This window comes from Poecilia latipinna, unplaced genomic scaffold, assembly GCF_001443285.1.
Source record: "Poecilia latipinna isolate Pla-1442-1.1 unplaced genomic scaffold, P_latipinna-1.0 Scaffold28, whole genome shotgun sequence".
Lineage (NCBI taxonomy): Eukaryota > Metazoa > Chordata > Actinopteri > Cyprinodontiformes > Poeciliidae > Poecilia > Poecilia latipinna.
This window is the reverse complement of record NW_015112644.1, coordinates 603,637-627,111: the sequence shown is the minus strand read 5'-3', so window position 1 is coordinate 627,111 and position 23,475 is coordinate 603,637. Positions and strand designations below refer to the sequence as shown.

The window sequence follows — 23,475 nt, the reverse complement described above, 5'->3', positions numbered from 1 at the left end:
TACACACACACAAAACTAAAGACTTCTCAATGGCACATTTCAAACTTGAAAATCTCATGAAAATCCTGGGAAAGCTACCACACTTAGCTCAGCTGGATGAATCCTTTTCAGATGAATAAGGTCCCAGTCAGTGACCTCTCTCAGCTCTTTTTGGACAGCTGTTAAGACCCATGGCTGCGGGCCACATTCTCCATCGCCTGGGAGGACTTGGTGGTTTTTGGCATCTGTGACTGACTGAGGCTCCAGGAAGCCTCCTGGGGAGTTGTTTATATCCTATAGTCTCATTTTCTTTTTGATGGATGGGCTAAATAATCAAACAATTGGGAGTAAGTGTGTGGAAGTTTCCATGACTAAGTTTTCAGTTTTTCTTGTCCGTCGTGAGACTAAAGGATCAGGATGTCTGAAATTAGCTTGCAGAATGCAGAACTCATCAAGTTTCATGCAATACCTGTGATTGCCTGAGGTGAAAGACTGACAGCATAACTTGGGGATAAGTTATCTTGCTGTGTCCTGACAGAGTGGAAAGCCAGGCTACTTCTTCAAGGACAGATAGTGAACTAACCCGTGACTGAAAGCTCAACCGTTAAACTCTAGTTTATTCAATAGAAACGCTAAAATACATTTTGTGCAGAGTTTTTAAAAACTGTTCATATGGATTCATAAACAACACTGGATTTTTTTTTAGTTTCATGATTAATCAATATAAAATAAATATGCACCTGTAGGAAAATGAACCTCAACTTTAAGTTTCTTGTGATTCAGAAAAAAACTTAAAGAATGAAAATATATCTATTTCATTCTACTGTATAACTATACACCCACTACCTCATATTGATTGCTAGAAAATATATTGAAGTTTGTGTTTGTCAGCTAACCTGGAATGCATACCATCCTTTTCACTTTACATGCTATTTCTGTTGCTCTGGAAACCAATTAAGCAGAACCAAAAGGGGAAAAAAATGACGAGGAGGACATTTTGTCTCATTTGCACCTTCTTGTGTCCTTAGCTTGATGAGGGGGGCGGGGGGAGGAGGAGGAAAACTCACGGTGCTTCGTTCACAATTACACGGAAATTCTCGACTTGGTCACGGGTTTGGTGGACGCTCCATCCTTCGCCGGGTTTTAATCCCTGCAGTCCTGCAGGAGAGCTACAGTGTGACCAAGGAGATTACAGTCTGCTGCTTCTCTCAGCAGACTGGACCGGCCAGAGCTAACAGCCGAGGCAGTCTTACGGTGGAGAAAGGTACAATGTGCCCTCAGGACCAGTGAACTTCCATCAGCGAGGAGTGGAACGCAGAATACATGACTGCATGTCTGAGCTGCCGAATACAGTATGCAGGGTAAACATTAAGGAAGTGAATATTATCCTTTTTTTCCTCTCTTACATTTCATAGCCGGAGTTGGAGGTGGATCGTTGCAGTGGGAACCCTTAAAAACAGTTGGACTCACTCTTTGTTACAACATGCTTGGTTGGAAAGATGGCTCTTTTTTCCAGCATCTCTTATTGCCTGAGGCCCACATATCCTCCTACAGCCACCTCAGCACCTTCCCCAGTAGGGTTTCTGAGCCACAGCAGAGCTGGGGTTCACCTTGGGGCAACTGAGCTCCTCAAACTGTCAATTTCCTTCCGAGACTTACCAACTCCTCTAGGCACTGGCTTGAGTCATGAGTTTTCTTTTTCTCCTTTTTGGGGGTTTGGGAGGGCGATTTAAATTGAGTCTAAGGCTTAAAAGTCCTGTCTGCAGCATGGTCATTACCAGTGGAGTGCCTTAACCCCCTTGAGGTGGGAAAGGCAGTAGAGGGAGAAAAAGCAGAGCTCAGACAGACACCAAATCTCTTTTCTGTAATGGTATAATGTCCTCCTCCGCCGTCTGATTGTCTGCTGTTCCCAACATGCCGGCTCTCAACCATGTCCAAGTGCATGTCTTTACAAACAACTGTTGGAGTCATTTGAGTCCGAAAGAGAGCCTGATGTCAACACAAAAAGATCAGCTTGACTTTGGATGAAGACGGCTTTCAAAGGAGATATGTAAACATTTAGCAGCTTCAGTGTTGTTTGTAGCTGCTGAGCTGACTTCTGGAGCTCATTGAGATGGAAAGAAAAGAGGAAAGGAAGAAAAATTTGTCAAGCTCGATCTCTATATATCAGTTATGGACTTATCTAATGATAAATTCGTAAACAATAGCGCAATCTTTAGGCACTTCTTATAGATTTGTTCATTTCTAAAATAGAAATAGCCATCTAAAACAGGATGCCTCTACCATATATGTAAGATAATGTTATTTTTATAAAGGGACACAAGTATGGCCAATGGAAGGTTGACCACTTATTGAATCAGTGATACACTTGTTGCTACAAAAAAGTGGAATGGAACACTTTTAGTGGAAATTGAATTTCCCCTTCACCTTTTAAAAATGTCTATCTGCAAAAACATTTTTTTGGCCAAGGATTCTGTAAAAGTCTTCATTTAAAATCTTAAATCTTGCATTTAAAAAATAACCGAAAACTGAGGGTCATTCTTTCAGGCCACAGCCACTACAGATAGCTTCTGCAGTAAGTAAACGCGGTAGTTTTACTCTTTTTAGATCAAAATAAAGTTTGTCAGGCAATAATATTTTTTAAATAATGAGAGCCACTAATTTTCTTCAGTGTCAACGAAACGAGGGAGCAAGTATTTTAACTTCTATAATATTCTATAATATTCACCACAAGTTACATTTTAGGGTCAAACCACAAGTCGGCATGAAAAAAACAAACTAATGGATTTATAGAGGTGCTGTGACGAGCATTTTCCACAACACAACCTTTGTAAGTAACATGACTGTAATTCTGTCTAAATCCTCATGAGTAAAACACAGACTAGTTATGTAGAGAAAAGTGAGACTCACATAATCACAACATGGCTTGAAAATACAAGGTGGCACCGTGGAAACAATAAAGGTGAGACCTGTTGGCATTAAAGGAAATATGCTGGTCAGAACAAATGAATACTATAATCGTTCATTTGCCTCTGTGGTGAAATAGTGGCTAACAGGATTCATCACAGATTGTTTAAATACCTCCCTAGTTAAGTCTCCAAGCTACTGGTGTTGGGCAACATTTCTCCTGGGTTCCTTCTCTCTTGGATCCACGATCAATTAAATCTTTGCTTTACAAGATAAAATTCTTGATGGGAATTTGATATTACTTCCTGTGTCTTGTTCCTAACCTCAGCACTCTTCATCAACTAAAGATTGCATGTTGCGTACATGTTACCTATTGTCGGATTCTGGACACGGACATGAATAAAACTATTGTGAGCAGCAAGCAAGAACACAGCTGAAAAGAAAAAAAGTTGTAAAGATGATGATAGATGCACTTTAAACAACCTTCACTCTAGTTGTTAGTCATTAATAAAAAAGCAGCTTCTTCCCCTTTGAAGTTATTTTCTTGTCTGTTCTTCCAAAGAGTTTTGCGCTATATTTCTTTACTGAAAATGTTATATCACACAAAAACACAAGCTCTACCTCCATCCACATAGATGAGCCAGAAAAAATGAAAGTAAAAATCAGTAGAGCAGAGTTCAGGGACTTGGAGCGAAATTCTGCTCTTGCTAATTTGTTAGTGAACCGGAGAGAGGGAAGGGAAGCAGATGGAGCTGTCATTAAGAACAATGACCAGCAGCTGTCTGCCCTGTTCGACACACACGCACCCTGACCTGGCCCTGGCCGAGCCCCGGAATCCCCTTGAATCCTTAGAAATATAACTAGAACTGAGTTGATAACAAGACAAAGGCAAAAACAGCAAAAATCTATCAGTCAGAACACATTCCTGAGTCACTGCAATGGAAGATTTGGTTAGTTACATCCATATTTCTACTTTAAGTTTTGAAGAAAAAAAAAAAATCTTATAAAGCAGTATCTGTTTTGTTCCTAATCTTGGGGTAATGGGATTTCTGTCTGTTTACCAGCAGAAAAATTTCCTCACAGCATTCCTTTTAGGACCATTTAATTACCTTTACGGATGCCAACAAAAGACCCACATACACAAGATGTTAGAGGAAGATGAGGGATAAGGATGAAGTAATGTGAAAATAATAAGCTGTTATTATCAGGTGTCCTTCAGTAGGGTAAACTATGCCGGTTCTAATTGAAAGATCACCAACATTTAATATCGGGCAGGAATTACTTTTTCTGCTGTTATTTATGTGTTGGTATAAAGGTATGCTGTCTAAAAACATTGAATGCAGCACCGAAAAGTAGTGGCTACACTTTTACTATATGTAAATTAGATTATTCTAACATACAGATCTGTTGTAAATACATATAAGCGAGAAGAGCAGACGTTGAGCAGTCTCTGACGGTAACGTCATTTCTGACATCCAACGGAGACTTCATGCTCATCTGCCTCTAGAACTCCTTCCAGGCTAGTCGGCCTCGCTGTCGCTCTCTGCTTCCTTAATTTCTCTATTTCTCTTTGCTTACTGGGCTGTCAGCCCAGCCAAAGTCACATTAAGAGATAAGAGTGGGAGGAGAAAGGAGACCAAATACCAAACGCATTAGGGCTATTAATCAACATTAACAAATGTGAGGGAGCGGCCGCAAATTTGGGAAAACATAAGCATGGACGGGTGCATTTATCAAGGTGACACATTAAAACTCACATTAACCAAAAAAGAAATACCACAATGTTTCTTGCGGTGTGCTGCCAAGGGCAGAAAATAAAGTGCAACAGCAGATATCACCATTTGTTTGATGGCCGGGTGTTACATGTTGGAGAAACAAATGGGAGAATAAGGCCTAATTATAGAAACTGATCCAAGCTGGGGGGTTTTTTTCACTCAACTTCCTGGATTGTGATAGATTTTTTTTCTTTCTTTTTGGAGTATCGGAAATGCTTAGACGGATGTGTAATGAGACCGATTTTCTGAAAGGCTCATCAAACCAGACAACCTTCCGTGAAATACTAAATAAAAGAACGACTGATCTACATTTATGCCACTATTTAGAGAATGAACTTTACAAAACATACTTTTCAACAAAGACTTGTGTGTGTTTTGCTACAAGAATAAATTCAAAATGGAGTATTTCCTCTGGTATTTGAGGAGAAATGTTTGCATGGATCACAATGTAAACACAGCGTACAAAGGCACACTGACACGGATCAGAATTATACGTAGAACAAAAGACTATGTGCCGTAACAGCTTCACAAGTCACTATTTTTGTACCTGATTTGGCACTGAGGGAATTTGCAGGAACCTTTTATTTGGATCCATCCCTCTACTGTAAACTCAGGCTGTCACAACAACAGAATCGGGGCGGAACAACACTTCAAATATCGTGGCGATACTGTCAGCACAAATAAATCAAGGAACAACTAGTGGAAATACCCCAAAGAGTTACAGCAAGTATCTAATTACCTGCATTTGGAGAAGTTTGCAGGTGCACTCAAAATGTATGCTCAAAGAGCCAGAGCAGATTTCAAAATAAGACCTAACATCTGAGACAACTAGTGATGAGCAAATCCATCCATCGGTCATTTATGGTGCCCATCTCCAGCAGTGATTGGGTGAAAGGCAGGGTAGACACTGGACAAGTTGCCAGACCATCACAGAACTGAGAAATCCCATGAATGTAATTTGCTTAGAAAGGAGATTGCACTTTATGCCTATTGTTGTACATTTTTGACCATAAGTCATTCTAATTCCAACAGTAAAGCATACAGAGCTTTCTGAATTGATATGAGATCTAAAACTTTATCTACTTAAAACAAAATTTTAAGCTTCAACAAATGAAGAGCCACAAAAATAAACAAAACAAATAAAAGTGCAAAATAACATCAAAACGGCTGAGGGAAAAATGTCAGCCGCACAGAGACAGAAAACATAGTAACTCGGTGAGGAAAACATATTTTATGATGTAATAAAGTATTCATTTTTATGGTTTATCTAGCAAGGGTTCAATAGAAAGATATCCCAAATATATTGAGATTATTTTAGTGTTTTAGCCTGTTAATTATCCATGAGTATTTTTTAATTGGAAAAAAATGCAGCATCCAAGTCTCATACAAAAGTGCAATACATGATCTGAAATAGTATTTTGATTGTATTTTACCTAACTCAGACAGTGACATTTTTCCACTAAGTTTCTATATAATCTCTCATGTTCAGAATGTCATTTTATTTATGTTTTGACAGTAACCAATCTAATATGTTATACTGGACAGCTGTGGGTCTGAGCGAGATATATGCTGCGGCTGTTTCACTCGAAACGATGCTGTAGGGATTCACTTATATGACACTTTAAACTTCGGAGATTTGTTATTTCTAAGGCAAAAACTATGACATTCAATGTTTTTGTGCGTCAAATTCAGGAATTCAGCTCCAGTCTTCCACAAATTGACCAGGGTCATGTTGATATGCTGTTCAGAACAGGCTTTGAGAAAATCTGATCTAGATCTGTGTTTAGACTTTGAGAATCTCTGATGCGAAGCTTTAAAACGTTTTCCTCTTGTCCCTCATGGCTAAAACCAAAACATCTCACCAGGAATAGAGATTGCTACTCAATGGCTAAACCTTCTGACATGTCAGCTGGCCTCCTCACTTAGGCGCTCCCTCATAATCATATCATGAAGAGGGCCAGGAGGTCTGTTCAGGTTTTAAGGGCCTCATGAATAATCAGAGAGTCACATCGGATTTTAATGCCCACCGTCAGGCCCTCCACACAGGAGGATAGATGGTTGTACTTATCGGTGTGTGTGCGCGCACGCGCGAGTGTGTAAGAAGTAGATGATGGAAATGTCTCTGAAAAGGAGTCCTTTTGTATTCCTAATTAGCAACCTCGCTGACACTGTGGGGGGAGAGAGGGTTCAAAAGTCCTCAAAAAATGACAAGTGTGGCTTTTTCTGCCTGAACCCTCTCTGACTGGATGATGTGAGGCACTCCTCTTCCTAACATGACTGGTCAGAAAGTTGAAGTAGATCAGGTGGAAGTCATGACAAGAGAAGGTTAGTTACAATCCAGTGTGACAGGAGCCCATTCTTTGCATTTGAATTTTAAAGAAGAATTTCAAACTCTGGCCATTTTATTCCATCTCATAAGCTTAAAACTGCAGGACTTATAATTTTGACATTATTTGCTAAGATGGCTTGTATTAAACATCGTTGTTGTTTTGGATCTTAGAAAATGTGAAAAGTTATTAGACAAAAACATTTTAGATTAGACGTGACATAATCCACTCTCCCTAAAAAGTAGGCATTAAATAAAAAAGGAGGAAAATACCCCAAAACATCACTGTACTTGAGATAAAAGAAGACATACCCATCAAATAAGAATAGCATTTGCTCTTATCGCTGAAAAAATGTAGAGAAACATTCCTAACCTTGGTGTCCATATTGGGGTCCTTGAGGTCCATAGGGACCTGCAGGGCCACTCTGTGAATATTGACCCATGCTGGGATACATTGAGCCTCCGTGGGATGGGTGAGGCGACATGGGAGGTCCGGACTGGGGAGGTGCGAACTGCGAGCCAGACTGGTTTCTCTGCATGTTGGACATAAAACCTAAAACAGACAAACACAATTAGATGGCAAACATACCCTTTACTTCTGAAAGTCCTAATTTCTAGGAAGTGATTGTGGCTACAGATTTCACTTTTAGCCATGTTGTAAACACAAACCTCAATGTGTTTTGTGGGTATTGGGTATCCAGTTGCAAGTCTTTTGGTGTTTTTCCAGCTTTGCAAAGCCAGAGACTGAATTATTTTTGCAAAAAATAGTTCAAGTTCGTCAAATTGGATGGAGCGTGTTTGAATAAAAAAAATGTTCCCTTGTGCCACACATCTTTAGATGAATTTAGATTTTGACTTTGATAACTGATTTGTGGTTTACTGTTACCATTTAAAAATGGTGGGTGAAACAGTGCTTAGTGAGATGTGTTTGGTTATTGGGGGTTATTTGATGTTTATTTTATAATGTAATCATGCACTAAATGGCTCTACAACTGTATTCCACATCTGTCTGCTGCATTCCTTGGTCTTCATGATACTACTTGTTCACTAAAGCAACCAGATTTTCTCTGAGAGATTGAATTTCACATAAGAGGCTGTTAAGTGACTTCTAGGGTTTATCAAAAATAAAGGGAAAGACACATCACATTTTTCAATTTTCACATTTCTTGCTTTTCCAAATAATTAATCAATATTTTAACCAGTTTTAGAGGATATTTTCCCCCATTTCACAAACTATGGAACAAGTTAGCTTCTCAATGAGCAAAATAAAAAAAAGACTATTTTAGTGTTTTTGGATTTTTTTTTTGTATCGAAACTTCGTTCTATTTTAAAAGTGCTAAGGTTTTGAAAATTTACACTGCATTATCCAAAAAATAAAGAGGTTTGAAATGATCTTCCTGTCTGTATAATGAACCTCAAAGCAGAAGTTTGTTTGGGTTTACTGTTAGCTCTTCAAAACCACAGAAATAACTGTGTTGGACAAAACTGTGAAAAAGATAAATTTTGTAATCGAAAGAAAATCTTGAGTGTAAATACTTTTCCATGTTTAGAAAAAAAAAAAACATTTGATTTCTTCTTGTAGTGTGAAAAAATGTGATGGATTGTAGAAAAGAAGAAATCTCGTTTTCTATTCAGTGTCTTTCAACGTTGAGAAGATCTGATCTCTTGCCTCTGGGTCATCTACTGTTAGTCATATATATACTTTGGCGAACAAGTCAGTATGAAATAGGTGTTTCTCAAAAACAAACAGAATGACATGTAAAAGGATCCCTGAATGTAAATAAACAGAGAGCGCGAGCATTCAGTGAATGCGATTGCCGACAAAAGCCAGGTCAAGCACACACCTGGCCTCAGAGATGCATGTAGCTGTAAAAGCTGAGTGGACATATAAAAATACAGAGCCCCACTCTCAACAGAACAGCCAGTGATTTGACCGTGGCTACTGTGTTATTCTAAGCTGTTCTGTCAGTAGACGTGTTAAAGCCTCTCAGGCCCAAACTCGCCCGCACCATTCAAATTGACATTTGCAGCGATCCTCGCCTGGGCTTCGCTCTTTCAAGCAGCGCTATTCGTTTTTTTTTGTTGTTTTTTTCGAAAAAACTCGCTGAAAGGTTTCCCGATCCGCTGCGAATGGAGAAAGGTCGCTGGACGGCCATTGAGGGAAAAGAGAGGCCGTGTGGGTGTGGAAATGTGTGTGCGTGTAAGCGCGGTGTTGCAGATTAGGTGTAAATGGATTGGGTCTGCTCGGCTGTAAACTTTGATAGCCATCCGCTTTGTTGAATGAGCGCACACAGGCTGACTCTTTAGTGAGTTTGGGGTTTGGGGAAACGACGGACTTGTGTAGTTCCGCACTTCTGCAAGGAGAGCGAGACAGAAATGCAAAGACACTGGGGAAGGGAGGCAGAAGTTTTCAAATGCTCTTAAGTTTATGACTGAGCATATGCATATACGTATTTGCTTTCTGAGCGTGCATGTGAGTAGGAGATAAAGACAGAGAGCAATAAACGCGCCGCATGAGTTTTTTTGTGCAGCGCAGAGACGCAGGCCTAGGCAGAAAGAGATTCAGCAAGAGAGAAAGTGTGTGTGGGAGGGAAAGACAGTGCAACGGAGGGAAAAGAGCGATTGGGGCCTGAAAGTGCTTAGGCTGCGAGTGCTGGGTTTAAGGAGCGAGGACATTATTGTAATGTTTTGCTTCCATTAGGGTAAGGGGATTCTGGGAGAGGAGGAGAAAAAAATACTGAGTGTAATACCGCACTTTAAATTGCCTGGAAAATGGATGGGGAGAGAAACATTGTGCAGACAGTGCTAAAAGCAAATAACACATTCAAGGATTTTTTTCTCCCCGCCTCTCTCTCTCTCTCTCTCTCTGCGTTTCATTCCCTCTTCACACACAAACACAGACCGTTCTCTTGTTCTGGCAGTGAAGCTCTCAGCTGGACAACAGCGGGCACATGAGAACAAAGTAGGGAGTGAAAAAGGGACGGTCAGTGGATTTATCGAAATGAAGAGCAGAGAGAGGCTCTTAGGGAGACCAGCACTTGAGCAAAGTGGGGAGTACAGTATATCTAGAGGGAGGGGGTTAATCCGAGCACGGGGAAAAAAAAAAGGCATAAACAACAGTCGACCCTGTTAACCGTGCTGAGTTTTCCTGGACTTGGCTAGGGGAGGCAGAGGGGCATTTGAGGTTTACAGGCATTAGAGAGCAGCATTAAATCTCCAACTTGATTTCATCAGTGCCCCTCTCTCCCCCTCTGTCTTCATCCATCCACTCCCTCTGTCTCTCTGTGATTTTAACTGCTCTTTGGTTCGTGACGGAGAGAGAGCCTCACAGTCGTTCCATTAAGGTCAATTCCCAGTCTTTCAGGCTTTTTGCAGGGTTGTGTGGATATGGAAATTAGAATTGCAAAAATTAGCAAATGTGCTGTTTGTACGAACACCTGAAAAGTGGTCATAATTGCTGAAGGCAACCTTGAGTTTGGCTAGGGCATTTGCCCTCTGGGTTAGTGTTCACATAGCAAGCTTTTGGGAAATACATTTATTTACTCGGTGTTCGTATTACTGAATCTGCATTTGGCATAGATGATTAAAAGATGCTGACTAATGGACTAGAAAACGTGAGTGACATTGTCTGGTACTCTGCTAAAATGGTCCAGATGTTATTCAGCAGTCTGGGACTGCTTTGCATGACAAAGCAATTAAGATTTGACCAGACGAAGACTATTAGTGGGATTACTCAAAGCTCTGTTCTCATAACACTTATATATTTAATACTGGCATGTATACAAATTCTTCTACCTTAATGCAGGAAGGAAAATTTATTATTGCTGTCTCTAGGAATGCTAAGATATAGATTAACACTTAATTAGACTCAATGAACCTAGGATAAAATGGCTAAGAATCACAAAACATGCAACAAACTTCAATGTTGTCATGCTATTCTGATGACACAGTCGTTTGGAGAAATATGAGGGCTGATTAAAAGAAGATTACATGTATGAGTACTCCCAATATTTTAGTTTTGAATCAGTTTTTGTCTGAAGTGGTTCTTCACTGCTGTGGTAAATTAGAGGCAGACTGAACATACGATCGCTTTTAAATTCCTCCATAGGTGCCGGTTTCGTGTGTCTCCGAGTTTCCTTTTCTGAGACATTTTCCCTGAAATCTCTCCTTTTACTAGTTACCCCATTGTATAAACTTCAATAAACTCAAATATATGTTTCATAATTTCTTCTGGTGGCCACTGTGTTATGTATTCATGTCTGAATTCAAGGAAACAATCACTTGGGTTCTTTCTTGTCCTCTGTTTGGTTTCCTTCTTTTTAGCTTTGCTTTGTTGTGTGTTGTGTATTAATGAAAGAAGTTAACATGAACTATGATCCTAAGCAGCTCATGCTGGACTCAAAGTACTCAAAAAAATGAACAAACAACATAGTTTTATTAGAGCCACTTTCATTCCCTTGACTTTGGCAACACATCATTTCTGTTTGCCTTTTTCTTCGGTCTGTGATTTTTACGCAGCCCATTGTTGGTGTGGAATGGAAAAAAAAAAGTTTTACCATCTTTTTGCAGCGGACATTGTGATTTATTTTATTTTAGAGCAAACACCAAGATGGCATGATATGTCTTGTGCCTTCGGAGCACAAAAATGGAGAAAAAAAAGCACCCCATAAAAACACACAAGCATGTCAGAACACAGCATTCCCCCCTTTTTTTTTCTGCCACTCATAGCAAAGTACACAGTTCTTGATACTGGTTATTATTCACATATATGTAGAGGGAGACTTACCTCTCTCCTGAGTCATAGGGGAGCGTGTGATTGGGAGATGGGCTGCATCGGGTCCATTTCCAGAGCTCAACGGGGCCACAGCTGAACCTGCAAAAAAAACATGAAGCTTGAGTTTAAGGGTTTGGATTCATGTGATGTGCAAATTATTGTTTTAATTCAGTCCTTGAAACAAATGTTGTCATATGAAAAGAAAACTTTTAGCAAGAATCATTTTTTTCCTTCTTTGTTTCTTTGGAAGTGAGGTCAAAAGCAAATTGATTTTTATTTTCTTTCCATTTGCTTTGCTTGAAAAATGAAAGAAAACTGCATGAAAAGATGTAAACAATCAACTCCTGAAGGACCACTTTTGTTCTTCTTTTCTCCAGCTGCACAAAAGTTAAACGTTTAAACATTTTTTTTTCCTTTTCTGTCGTTTAGGTGGCTAAACAAAAAGAAAGGTTTTGATGCCAAAATCAGCCACTTGCAGACACACACAGAGTTTATTCTGGTTCACCGTGCGACAGCTGACAAATCCACTCCAGGAGGACATATCAAGACATTGGAACCAAAGTCACTTCTCTGTGTAATCATTAAAATGAGCGAGAGCCCCCCCACTGGAAAACCAGAGCCATCTGAGGATCATCGATTGGGTTTGCTGTGCAGGTCTTTGGGCTGTGACTGTTCCATTGAAATCCAATAGTGAGTTGAGGGTCTGATTAGGACAATGGCAGACAGAGAGTAAGTTGGATTGATTTGGCCTAGAGGAAGCAAAGAGATAGCAAATTAACCTTTTATCTTTAGATTCAAATCGGAAAAGAAGAAGGAGAAGTAAGGGCAGAAGGATTTCAGGTGTAATTGGACATCGTTTAAACGTGGATTTAATTCTATATATATATTTACAGAGTGAAAGTTAAGATGAATTTTTATTTTTAATTTTGATGAATGTGGCTTACAGCTCACCAAAGTCCAAAATTTTGCTTGCCAGAAATTAGAATGTTATTTAAAAGCAAAGAAAATGATTTTAATACAGAGATGTTGGTCTACTGAAGAGTGGCTATTTTTTGCTTAAATTACTGCAAAAAGAGCAGCAACTCTTTTGACCTAAACCCCAAAGAAAATCTATGAAGCTTACATCTGTCTTTAATGATTTATGCTTTATTCTTTAATATAATTTAAATGAAATGGCTTTTTAAAAAGTGCATCTTATGAAACAAAACAAACATTATATATTTAATTTTAAATTCACCTTCGATGTATTCAATTTCTTCAACAACTTCATACCTATCCAGAGACATAAGGTTTTTCATATTTTAAAGCTTATGTTTTTATGCCTGTTTTGTCCAAAAAAAGCAGCATGATTTTTTTTGATTGATAAACTTAAAATATGCAGTATTTTCCTAAATTAAATGGCACAGTGGGATATTTTTGATAAGGATGTTTGAGCCTTAACCATTTCAAAAATGAATAATGTTGATGTTTTTGCATTACTTTTGAAGCATTAAGAGTTGAAAGAAACTTAACGGTACCGGTTTGGGGCACCTAAATGGTACTCTTATAAACAAAAATTCATTTTTTTTACTTTCACTACATTAAATCTTTTCAATAACTTCAGACCGATCTATAGATCTACATTTTTTCATGCCTTTAAAATGTTTTCTATGTTTTAAACCATTTTTGCAAAAACATGCTCTGCCACACCATCCAATAGAAGAGAAGGATCCCTCTCTAGATGGAGAAACACAAACAATGTAGAATTATCAACACTGATTGTCAGATGCACCGGTGTAAACATGGTATGAAATGCATAAACCATAAACCAAGCCGAACTGGCTTTTGATTCTTCACATTACACACACGTACACACACAAACAGACTAATTATTTTATCAACCACAAATACACCAGTCCTTTAGATGATTGCCAAAATTATCCTACAGCAAAGTTTTATAGAACTAATCTGAAAAATTAGTATAGATTATATACTCATTTTGTAATCTGACTGAGATAGTGATAATCAAAAAAGCAGGAGTTCCCAGTTTGGCCCACCCAAACTCTGCTGATAAGGTTGTCAGCAGAGGGAAACATAATTTGCTTTCAAATTGTCTCATACACAGAAACCTATGTTATGGTTTCTTGAATCATCACTGACTGTGGAAACTTCACAATGGACATGAAGCAACTCGGATTCTGTGACTCTCCTGTCGTCCTCCAGGATCTGGGAGCGTGACCTCCAAACAAAATCCAAAATTGGACTAAGAATCTTCCAGAAAACTTGAATAGACTTTGCTACTCAAGAGCTTCCTTTAAAGACTGCTTTTATTACAGTTGCTTGTGCAACTTTTACTACTACACTTTTTCTTTCCATTCAACTTTCCGTTTATATCCTGCAATGCAGCTCTCTCTGAACATCAAACTTCTTTAGCAATTACCTTCTTGAACATGTAACCTGCTCACTGCTCATTAAAGGTGTCAATGAAAGCCTTTATTCGCTATAAACCAAAACCGTCAAATCACTTGGAATAAATATTTTTTTAAGTGTAATGAATCTATTTAATGTATGTCTTATAATTTCATTAAATGAGTGACATTCAAATTTAATACTATTTTAATTTATTGAGATGCACCTGTATCGTAAATGATTAAAGTAAACATTTAATTGATCTAAATCTAACAAAAAAACACTTGGGAGATGTGAAAATGTTTAGTACACATAGAAACGTGCGAACAGTAAGAGTTACACAGCTTGAGTGCAATAATAATACTAATTTGTTGCTCTCATAACAACTCAATGAATATTACGGCCTCTTAAAATGAAGAACGCTATTCATGTTATCCAATCACTCAGTAAAATCTATGCTATTTCAAGTGTGTTTACATATGCATGCGTGTTTGCATGTTGCGTGTGTGTCCGTCCACACCAGAAGCAATGCATGACTAGAGGTGACACACTCTCCACATAAACAAACCCAATTAAGTCAACATAATTGCTTTGCATAAAAATGCATAAACAACATTTCCATCTATCCGCCGCCTACTCACACTCAAGCACGCAAAAAACAAGTAAAAAAAAGTACTTGCACAAACAAGTGTAAATAAACACAGAGGAGCACACAAGGAAGCACATGTAAGAGCACAGAGGCACATAAGACATGTACTGAAATCTTCACATACACGCAGACATGCACACACACATGCACTGCACACACGCACACACACACAAAGCCCCCCTGCATCACACTTGAATAGTTCCAGCGGCACTGCTTCAAAGAGGGAATATTCGATTAGTTAGTCTGTCACCATGTTGCAGGAGAGAATGGGAGACATTAGTATGCAAACGCTGAACCAACTGTGAGATAACACAAGAAACACTGGCTACGAGCTTTTATGTGCGTCTGCACAGGCAAAGGAAAATATTCTAATGCATTCCTTATGCAAAAGTAATACTTTATTACAAATCATAGCCCTGCATTATAACCAAAAGCAAGTTAAAAGTTGGGAAAATGAGTGTGTACAAATGGCTTTATATATTATTTGAAATCATTTGGACTGGACAAATGCGGTCAAATTGATTGTCACTTTTTTTATCGAATCCAAGAAACTTAGCATATACAGCAATAGTTTTCAAATTGAAATATTAATTGGATTAAGAAAGCTATACTAATATCATGTAAAGAGTAATTGTCACCTGAATTTAATAACTGGATGTGCAAACCTTGACTCTGTGAAAACTGTCAAAAAGTGTGTGACATCTGTTTGACAGTTAAATTAGAAAATGTAACTGTTTTAGCTCAGTCAAAATAGAAGGAGCTTTAACCATTAACAACTTGGTTTCGTGCCGCAACATAAATCCAGACGTTGAGAACTGTGCCGCAGTGCCAATCCAGAGCCTATAAAGGTTTCTAGTTAGTCAGAGGTGGACTTCTAGGTTTTATTCAGATAATTGTCCTGCTCCATAATCCCAGCATGCTTCAGACTAAGGCCACAAACTGATGGCTGGACAATTTCCTTCAGCATTTTCTGGTGGAGAACAAAATTAATGGTTCTATTCATTATGGCAAATTATCCAGGTCTCAAGGAATAATAGCATAACCATTTTTAACTGGAGGTATGATCTTTTCTGAATGGCTTTTGAAATTATAAGCCAGATGTAATGAGACACCCAACAATCAGTCCACAGATTACAACATATCCAAAAGTTTTGGGACTTTCTGCTGTTGAAGAAGTTTGAGAAATAAAAGCTGGTGGAACATTAAGATCATGGAAATGCCAAAGCTCCCAAACCTTTTGTAGAAAACCCAAGTTTGATAAATTGCTACTGTTGGCTTCACTGAGATATTTCCCCTTTAACCTTCAAAATACAAATTTATTCAACATCAGGAGGAGGGTAGAAGTATGTGAGAGCATGCAACTAAATGTGGGTATGTGCGTCGTCCAATACATCCTCATGTGTTTGCCTTGGTGTGTATATAAAACACTGTGCTGCAGTGTTATGCAGCATGTTTGCATCACTGACTGAGGAAGCCTTAAGCATGTAGTAAAGGGTCATGGCAACTTGTTGCCAAAGGGACAGATTTAGCTGCAGTTGGGGATCAGATGGGGAGGCACTGAGGATGAAGGATGCCGGCAGCGGTTTGCTGAACCCTTTAAATGCAGAAGCCGACCCTACAATAAAGGCGAGGCTTTGTGTGTGTGTGTGTGTGTGTGTGCAGTGATATATACCAGGCACCCGCTATGCTGTCAAAATCTGTTTGCTTGGAAGGCAGAGGGGGGAGTGGCAGCATCCTCCACAGTGTGTTTGTGAGTGCATGCCTCTGTGGAGGTGGAAACAGGGAACAGTGACCTCTACGCTCCACTAATTCCTCCACATAACCATGTAAACTGTCGCCACAAATGAAATTACTGCAAAGAAATCTGATGCACGTTTTAATGAAAGACAACCAAAGGGAAGAAAGGAAGCAAAGGCGAAAGTAAAGAGAAAAAAAATGCACCACTAATACCAAAATATCACTAATAAGACCTTTTTCCTGTGGTCCCTCCCTTCTCTTGCTTTTATCCAATGTTCTTTATCATTTTTAACAAGGTGCCATTAAATAATTACGTCCAAATAAAACAAACAAGCTCCTCAGTGAGTCCTGGCACTTTTAATCTACATCATTAATAATTCATGAGCTGGATCTTTGACGCGCAGTTCTTCTCGCCCTGCGGAGTATGGAGTGGAGCGAGCTAAATGTCAGGACAAGCTGAGTATACACCTTTTCGTGCCTGTTGCAAAAAATATTACAAACTATGAGTGAAAATTCAAATGTTAGGAAAACGCTGCTTTGTTTGATGCCGCTTCCAGAAACCACAGTTTCCTTTTGCACACCTAATACCTAATATATAAAGCCATGGTTGCATGATGACCCTATGATTATTAACTGTCAAGACAAAATAAACCAGAATAAACAGAATTATTTGCTTTAAATGATCAATGAATAGAAATAGATCAATAATTTAATAAATGTTGACTGCATGCCATCTTTAGAGGCAAGTGCTGTTAATGACTGCAGCTATTTATAGTAGCACAACTAACAAAAATTAATTATAGGCAATATAAAGCTAACATAATTAACGTCAATGTAGTTAGCGAGTGATAAATTGCACATATTACTATAAAGATATTTAAGTTATGTTCAATTAAAAACTACTCTTAATTGGTACTTCATTATGTTGAGATTCAATCAACACAATTTAAAAACGTGTGTTGACATAGCTTGTACTATGTAGAGCACACTACACTATGTAATCCGTTTTCTTTTGACAAACATAATAAATAAACCTCCACATGTTATTGTTGATATAAGATTCACATGTATGCTGGTGAAATAATGCAGCTACTTTGAATTTATCTTCTTCTAAATAAAGAGTAAAGAGGTGAAAGCAAGACTTTTAATAGTGAAAAATAAATAAAAAACCCAACAATGAACAAAGCAAACTAGCGAGCTTTTGAGCTGAGCCATCGGTAGAGATACTAGAAAATGAGAAAGGAGCCAGGTGAGGTAATCAGAGATGCTGAACAGTGCTGAAAAAAAGGAAAGCTCAGAAACTGAGAAAGAGAGACTAATTAACTCAGGGAGCCGAAGTGAAGTAAGATTCAAGCGGATCGACAAACCAAAAGGGAAAAGTCTTATGCTCAAACTAAGAGAATAAAACAAATTTAAAAGAAAAAAAAGAAAACAAGAAACAAATTATAGAAGTAACATATATGGCAAAACCAAAATGACAATAATAAACTAGATGGGCAAAGACTTCACACACAATAATAAACCCAGGAATGATCAGAAAGTACACACTAAAGAAAACACAAACACCCATGGATCATGACATGTAAATGTTAATGTGTTTTTGCAATGTATTTTCACAAAGTACATATAGTTCAATATAAAGTTTTTTTTAAAATGTTTGTTCAGTTGTTTGAAAAGTTAATCCTTTAAGACAAATGTAAATTCAATGTATTATTTTCTATTATTAGTCATTTTAACATTTCATTTAACATAAAATTGTGTAATTTCTCCACTTTTGTGGTTTTAACTGCGAAATTGTGACTGTTTGAAAGTGTTATCTTTTTCATAAAATTATGCTTTTTTTTGCAGTATTTTTACTGACAATTCCAGTGTTCCCTCAGGAACTTTAACGTAATTAACACATGTAACAATCAGTGGTGTGGCGATATCTTGTTGTCCAACTCCCTTGCATCACGCTGCATTTTTATTTCCTGTCCACAATTTACACCTTTAAAAACAGCCAGCTGTGCAAAGACACATTAACAACCAAATAGCTCACATACGAACATGACTTGAAATACGTTTTGTCACTCACACAAATCTAGACTAATTTGTTAGTTTTATTTCAATCGAATGCCATATAAACATTCTTTCTTTTCAGCTCAATGTCATAGAAAGTTGTGAATTCACAAGTTGAAAAGGTTTTGCTTAACGCTGAATCGTTGGACTCTTTAGGATGCAAACATTATGCATACATAGCAACAGGGCGAAAACTAATAGGAATTTGCTGCTTCTTTGGGATGTAATACTTCACGCTAAGAACCCAATGCGCACTTTTAATTTCTCATCCAAGAGGACTGTTGAGACGCCTTTGAAGGGAGGGAGTGTGGTCTTTGAAGATTTGTTTTCATCATGGTTTCAAACGTAAATGGTGGTGAAGTTCAAAGCCCAGGGAGAGAACTTAAGGCGTTACTTTTATTTTGTTTCATGGCCCTGGAAATATAAAGTGTATGAGCTAACTCAACCTGTATGAATGATGATTCGCCATGTATTCAATGATGACACCAATGAAGTGCACGCACAAGCGGTGCAGGTGCATTAGCTGCCATGTATTTGTGCATGCAAAACTATAATTTCCTGCACACTTTTTGAAAGTATTTCTCACAAAAACAGAGCAGCCTTAAGCAATGAGGGCCATTTTGGATAAAGTGAGGTAAGTGTGATGGGTGCAAATAGAATGGTACAAAAGACAGAGAAAAGGCTGCTTCAGCACCATCACCTAATACAAGCCTCAGGCAATAAATGTGCACATACCTGCAACACCCAACACACATACACACACACACACACACACACACACACACACACACACACACGCACACACACACACACACACACACATGTCGAGGTAAAACCCCCCATTTGCCATGTCTTTAGGGGGAAGAGGCAGATAAACAGCGGGCTCCAATAACGGTGGTTTAGATCTCAATGGGTGCGAGTCAATGCTTCTCCAAGCCGGGGGCTAATGCCAGTTAACTCTCCCTGTGGGGGATGAACATAGGCCTGCAGTGGCTCGCAAAAACAAGCGCTCTCCCAAGATCCTCATTACTTCCAACGCTGAGTAGCAACTGTAAGTAAAGAAAAACTGCAGCTTAAGCTAAAAACAGTGGGAGAGGGAGCGATGGAGCGAGAGAAAGCATGAAAATAGGTGTAGGGGTGGGAAAATAATTGCACACTGTGCTCCGGTTAGGGTTTTCCAGTCGGACAGAGTTAGAATGGGATTTCTCTAAACGGCTAACGCAGCAGGCATGCTCTTTTTACCCTCTTATTTTGGCCGACGGTGTGCTATGTGCATATAATGCCTACAGGGACAGCATTTTGCTGTTTCACTTCGAACAGCAAGTAAGAGAAATGTGGGAGAGAGGGGTGGAAAAAAAGAAAAAGCTGGGTGGATGGCAGCGTGGGTGGTGGGGGAAGAAGACAAAAAAGGAGGACACAAGGAGAGAGAGGGGGGGGAAAAAGAAGAGCTGGAGGAGAGATGTAGAGAAATGAGACGGAGGCGCAGAGATGTGGATGGAAAAATTCAGCCTTGTTCCTCGGTGGGAGGCCTGCGCCACAGCAACGCTCTGAGCGAATAAAGCAGAGACAAACAGTGATGGGAAGGCGAGAGGGTGGGGACGAGGGAATGCGAGACACAAGAGGGAGCATAAGAGAAAGCAAGCGCGTTGAAAATAATGAGAGGAAGAGAGGGGGACGGGGACAGCCAGAGGCAGTGTTCCCACCACACAGCCTCTTAGGGAGTGGTGTGACAAGAAAACTTGCCATGTTCCACACACTCAATGGTGGAAAAAAAAACAAAAAAAAAACATAAAAACTCTTCCCCACAACAACCCCCTCACACCCTTTTATTGCTTCTTTCTGGTAACTTTCACCAGAAGCAATAGAGGAAAAATTTGGGTTTTAGCTAAATGTCCCTATATGGCATTTTCTGTTTCAGTAACAATGTGGTTTTTTTCTGTAATCGAGAAATTCCTGCAAATATTGTTCACAAAACGGCTGACTTAAACTTAAACCATTCTCTTCATGGATCTACACTCAACGTTTGACCAGTGATGATTTTTAAAATCATCACTGGCTCATCTCCCAGGGTGCCATTGTGTCAGAGGTCAGCACGCAAACAAACAAAAAAACAAACAAAACTATTTTGATTCATTTGCCTGATGTTTATTTGCATGAACAATCTCTCCCTTTTATGCAAAGTCTAAGATACTACAGCTGAATCAAGTCTTTCTAAAGCTTAAGATCAAATTATGTTTTAAGAGTGCATTTTCTGGTTTTCGGTTTAATTGGTTGAGGACTGAATTAACTCCAATCCATTTCAAAGAACTGCCACTGCCTTTGACCAGAACATTTCTCAATTACCACTTTTTCTGAGTACTTCTTATATGATAAATAAAACCTGTCTACAAATGCAGGGCTGAGCAGTAGGATGATGTAAACGGGAGCAAATTTAAAGCTTTGGCTAAGGAAGAGCCTTTTAGCTATTAAAAAGAAAAGGACCAACCTTCTTTCCTACCTTTCCTCGCTTTCCACCCTTCCACTTTCTCTGACCTCTCTATCCTTTACTGGGCCCTGGAAGCTCTTGAAGCGAAGCACAGATAAACAGCTTAAACTCTCCAGAGTGCTCGCCCGCGAGCTCCATTCACCTTATTAGAGGAAAATAAAAACTTGGAGGGGAGGTGAAAAACGAAATAGAGAAAGAAGAAGATGGAGGAGGTAGACGAGAGGCCAATGTTAACTGGACCTCCAAGGACTGCGGTTTGAAAGAGACACAGAATGAGAAAGAATGGATGGAGCTGAGAGGAGTATTTGTGATCTTCTGCAGCAGACAGACACAGCTGGGATGTGAAAGAGCGCAGAAGTCCTCTGCGGATATTAGCGGCTCCACAATGTGGAGTAAATATTGCAGCTTTGCTTTCAACTTGCAGGCACGCAGAAATCTAAAACTATGACCAAATATTGTACACAGATTTGAAAAACAAGTTTCTTTCTGCTTAAGTTCAAAGTGCTCAGGGATTTGGTTGCTCTTTTATGTAAGTGGCAAAGAGCAGCGACATGTGTTTTAAGTTTTGACCAAAACAGCAGGGTAGATTTTGTGAAATATCCCAGTTTATGCAGACATGGATACCCACGCATGAGCTGGCGAGGCAAAAACATTTTTGAACATTTTGACTCGCTCAGAGTGGAAACATATGAGTTCATCACAGCTGATGTTTTCATTGTGACACTTTCTCTAATCAGGAGCCACATCACAACTTACTGTGTATCCTCCCAAATCATGTTGCAGATCTGTGTGATAATGCACACTAAACTCCCTCTGGACTTTCTGATCTGCCTTGTTACACTTTTTAACATTTTTCTAACTTTTATTATTTGACATAATGTTATTTCAGGACTCAACATCTGCCTGTTGGTTCTTTTTTAAAGAGTGAATCCTCAGGGGAAACCATTTTATTTAAAAAAAAAGGTGGGATGATCTAGTTTGGATGTTTGATTATCATTTACGGTATTATGTTGTATAAAGCTAAAATAGCATTGACAGATTTGAATCATAATATGTAATTTATAATAATAATAATTATTATTATTATTATTATTGCTAATTCACTTGTAGTGTCAGAATACTTAATTTGATGTAAATTTAGTCCAGGTGTGCGGCAGCATCCATGACGAGCATCTTTTTTTTTTTTCCTGGTTTTGTCAACCACATCTTGATGTCAAGATTACAGATGAAAAAGGCATCCAACTTCCTTTTGTCATCAAAAGAGATAGTAATATTAAGCATTATTTCATTCACATAACCATGGAAATTTACACCCTGTTTCCTGATGATATTTCCAAGGGTCAGCAGGCACATTATAAACGGTGGGGCCAAACATTGAGCCTTGGGGAACACCATTAAACTTAGAAAAATTGGAAGTCTTTGATGATTTTAAAAAAATCTCTATCTGCTAAATAAGACCTGAATCAATAACAGAGAACAGCAAAGATAGGGTTTGCAGTCCAATTAGTAGCAAACCCTACTTAATGTACAGTATGTACAGTGCTCACACAGAGCAAAGGACTCAAGGTTTTCAACAGGGGTGCATTTTAGATCACTGGAGATTTTCATTAGAGCTGTCTCCAAACTGCGGTTGGTCCTCAAAACAGCCTGATAGGCTCCAAAAGTAGCTTTTATAAAGTTGATTTTATGAATTAAAAACATCTTTTCTAAAATATTCCTCAAGAATTCAAGTGTGACTATTTTTGAGATCTGTTGGATCTCTGTAGCATGTACCTACAGAGATCCAACTCTGTATGCAGGTAGGTACCAGACCAGTTTATTGTGAATAAGTAACATTTCTACTTAAAACCCCCAAAAATATTTTTATTCTCTTGCTGTTATAAAACTTGTTGAGGGATTTCTGCCAGTATAGACTTGCCTCCATGTTTTCTGCAGCGGCGCTACCAGCTGATGACAGCTGACTTTCCATGTTGTGTTTGCATGAAGTTTGATGTAATATGCATCAGATTCAGTCTGGTAATGGATACATCTTCGGCTCGGTTTTGGAGAACTGACAGGTCTGCTAAGTCTTTACAGAAAATGACACCGCTCTGACAGACTGTAGCTGTAGATATCATGTCAAACCAGAGGGTGCATGCAGTGAAACAAAATAGTAAATACAGCCCGAAACTTTCCACCTCTAAGCTCACATTTTTTGATTTGTAAACTTTCTGAAAACATTGTGCTGTGCACTTTAACTTGAATACCTCTCTACTTTCCTCCACAGTAACTCATGGAGAACCCACTTGAATGAGAGACAGAAATCTTTCTTTATCGTCTCTGATGTCTCACAGAAAAAAAAAAAAAAAAAAAAAACCCCCTGACAAACACCAAGGGGGGGGGGTTTGTGTTTTTGGG

At 38.8% G+C, this 23,475-nt stretch overlaps 1 protein-coding gene across 5 annotated transcripts in view; it reads right to left on the bottom strand.

The window, feature by feature from the left end:
• Positions 1–23,475, bottom strand: part of LOC106951782 (AT-rich interactive domain-containing protein 1B-like) — a 226,538-nt gene that overhangs the window by 40,810 nt on the left and 162,253 nt on the right. For all 5 annotated transcript variants that reach the window (XM_015039508.1, XM_015039515.1, XM_015039501.1 and 2 more), the window contains exons 6-7: positions 11,774–11,860; positions 7,361–7,540 (exon numbers count right to left, since the gene is read on the bottom strand). In XM_015039508.1, the coding sequence (XP_014894994.1) occupies positions 7,361–7,540; positions 11,774–11,860 (267 nt within the window). The remainder of the gene's footprint in view (positions 1–7,360; positions 7,541–11,773; positions 11,861–23,475) is intronic.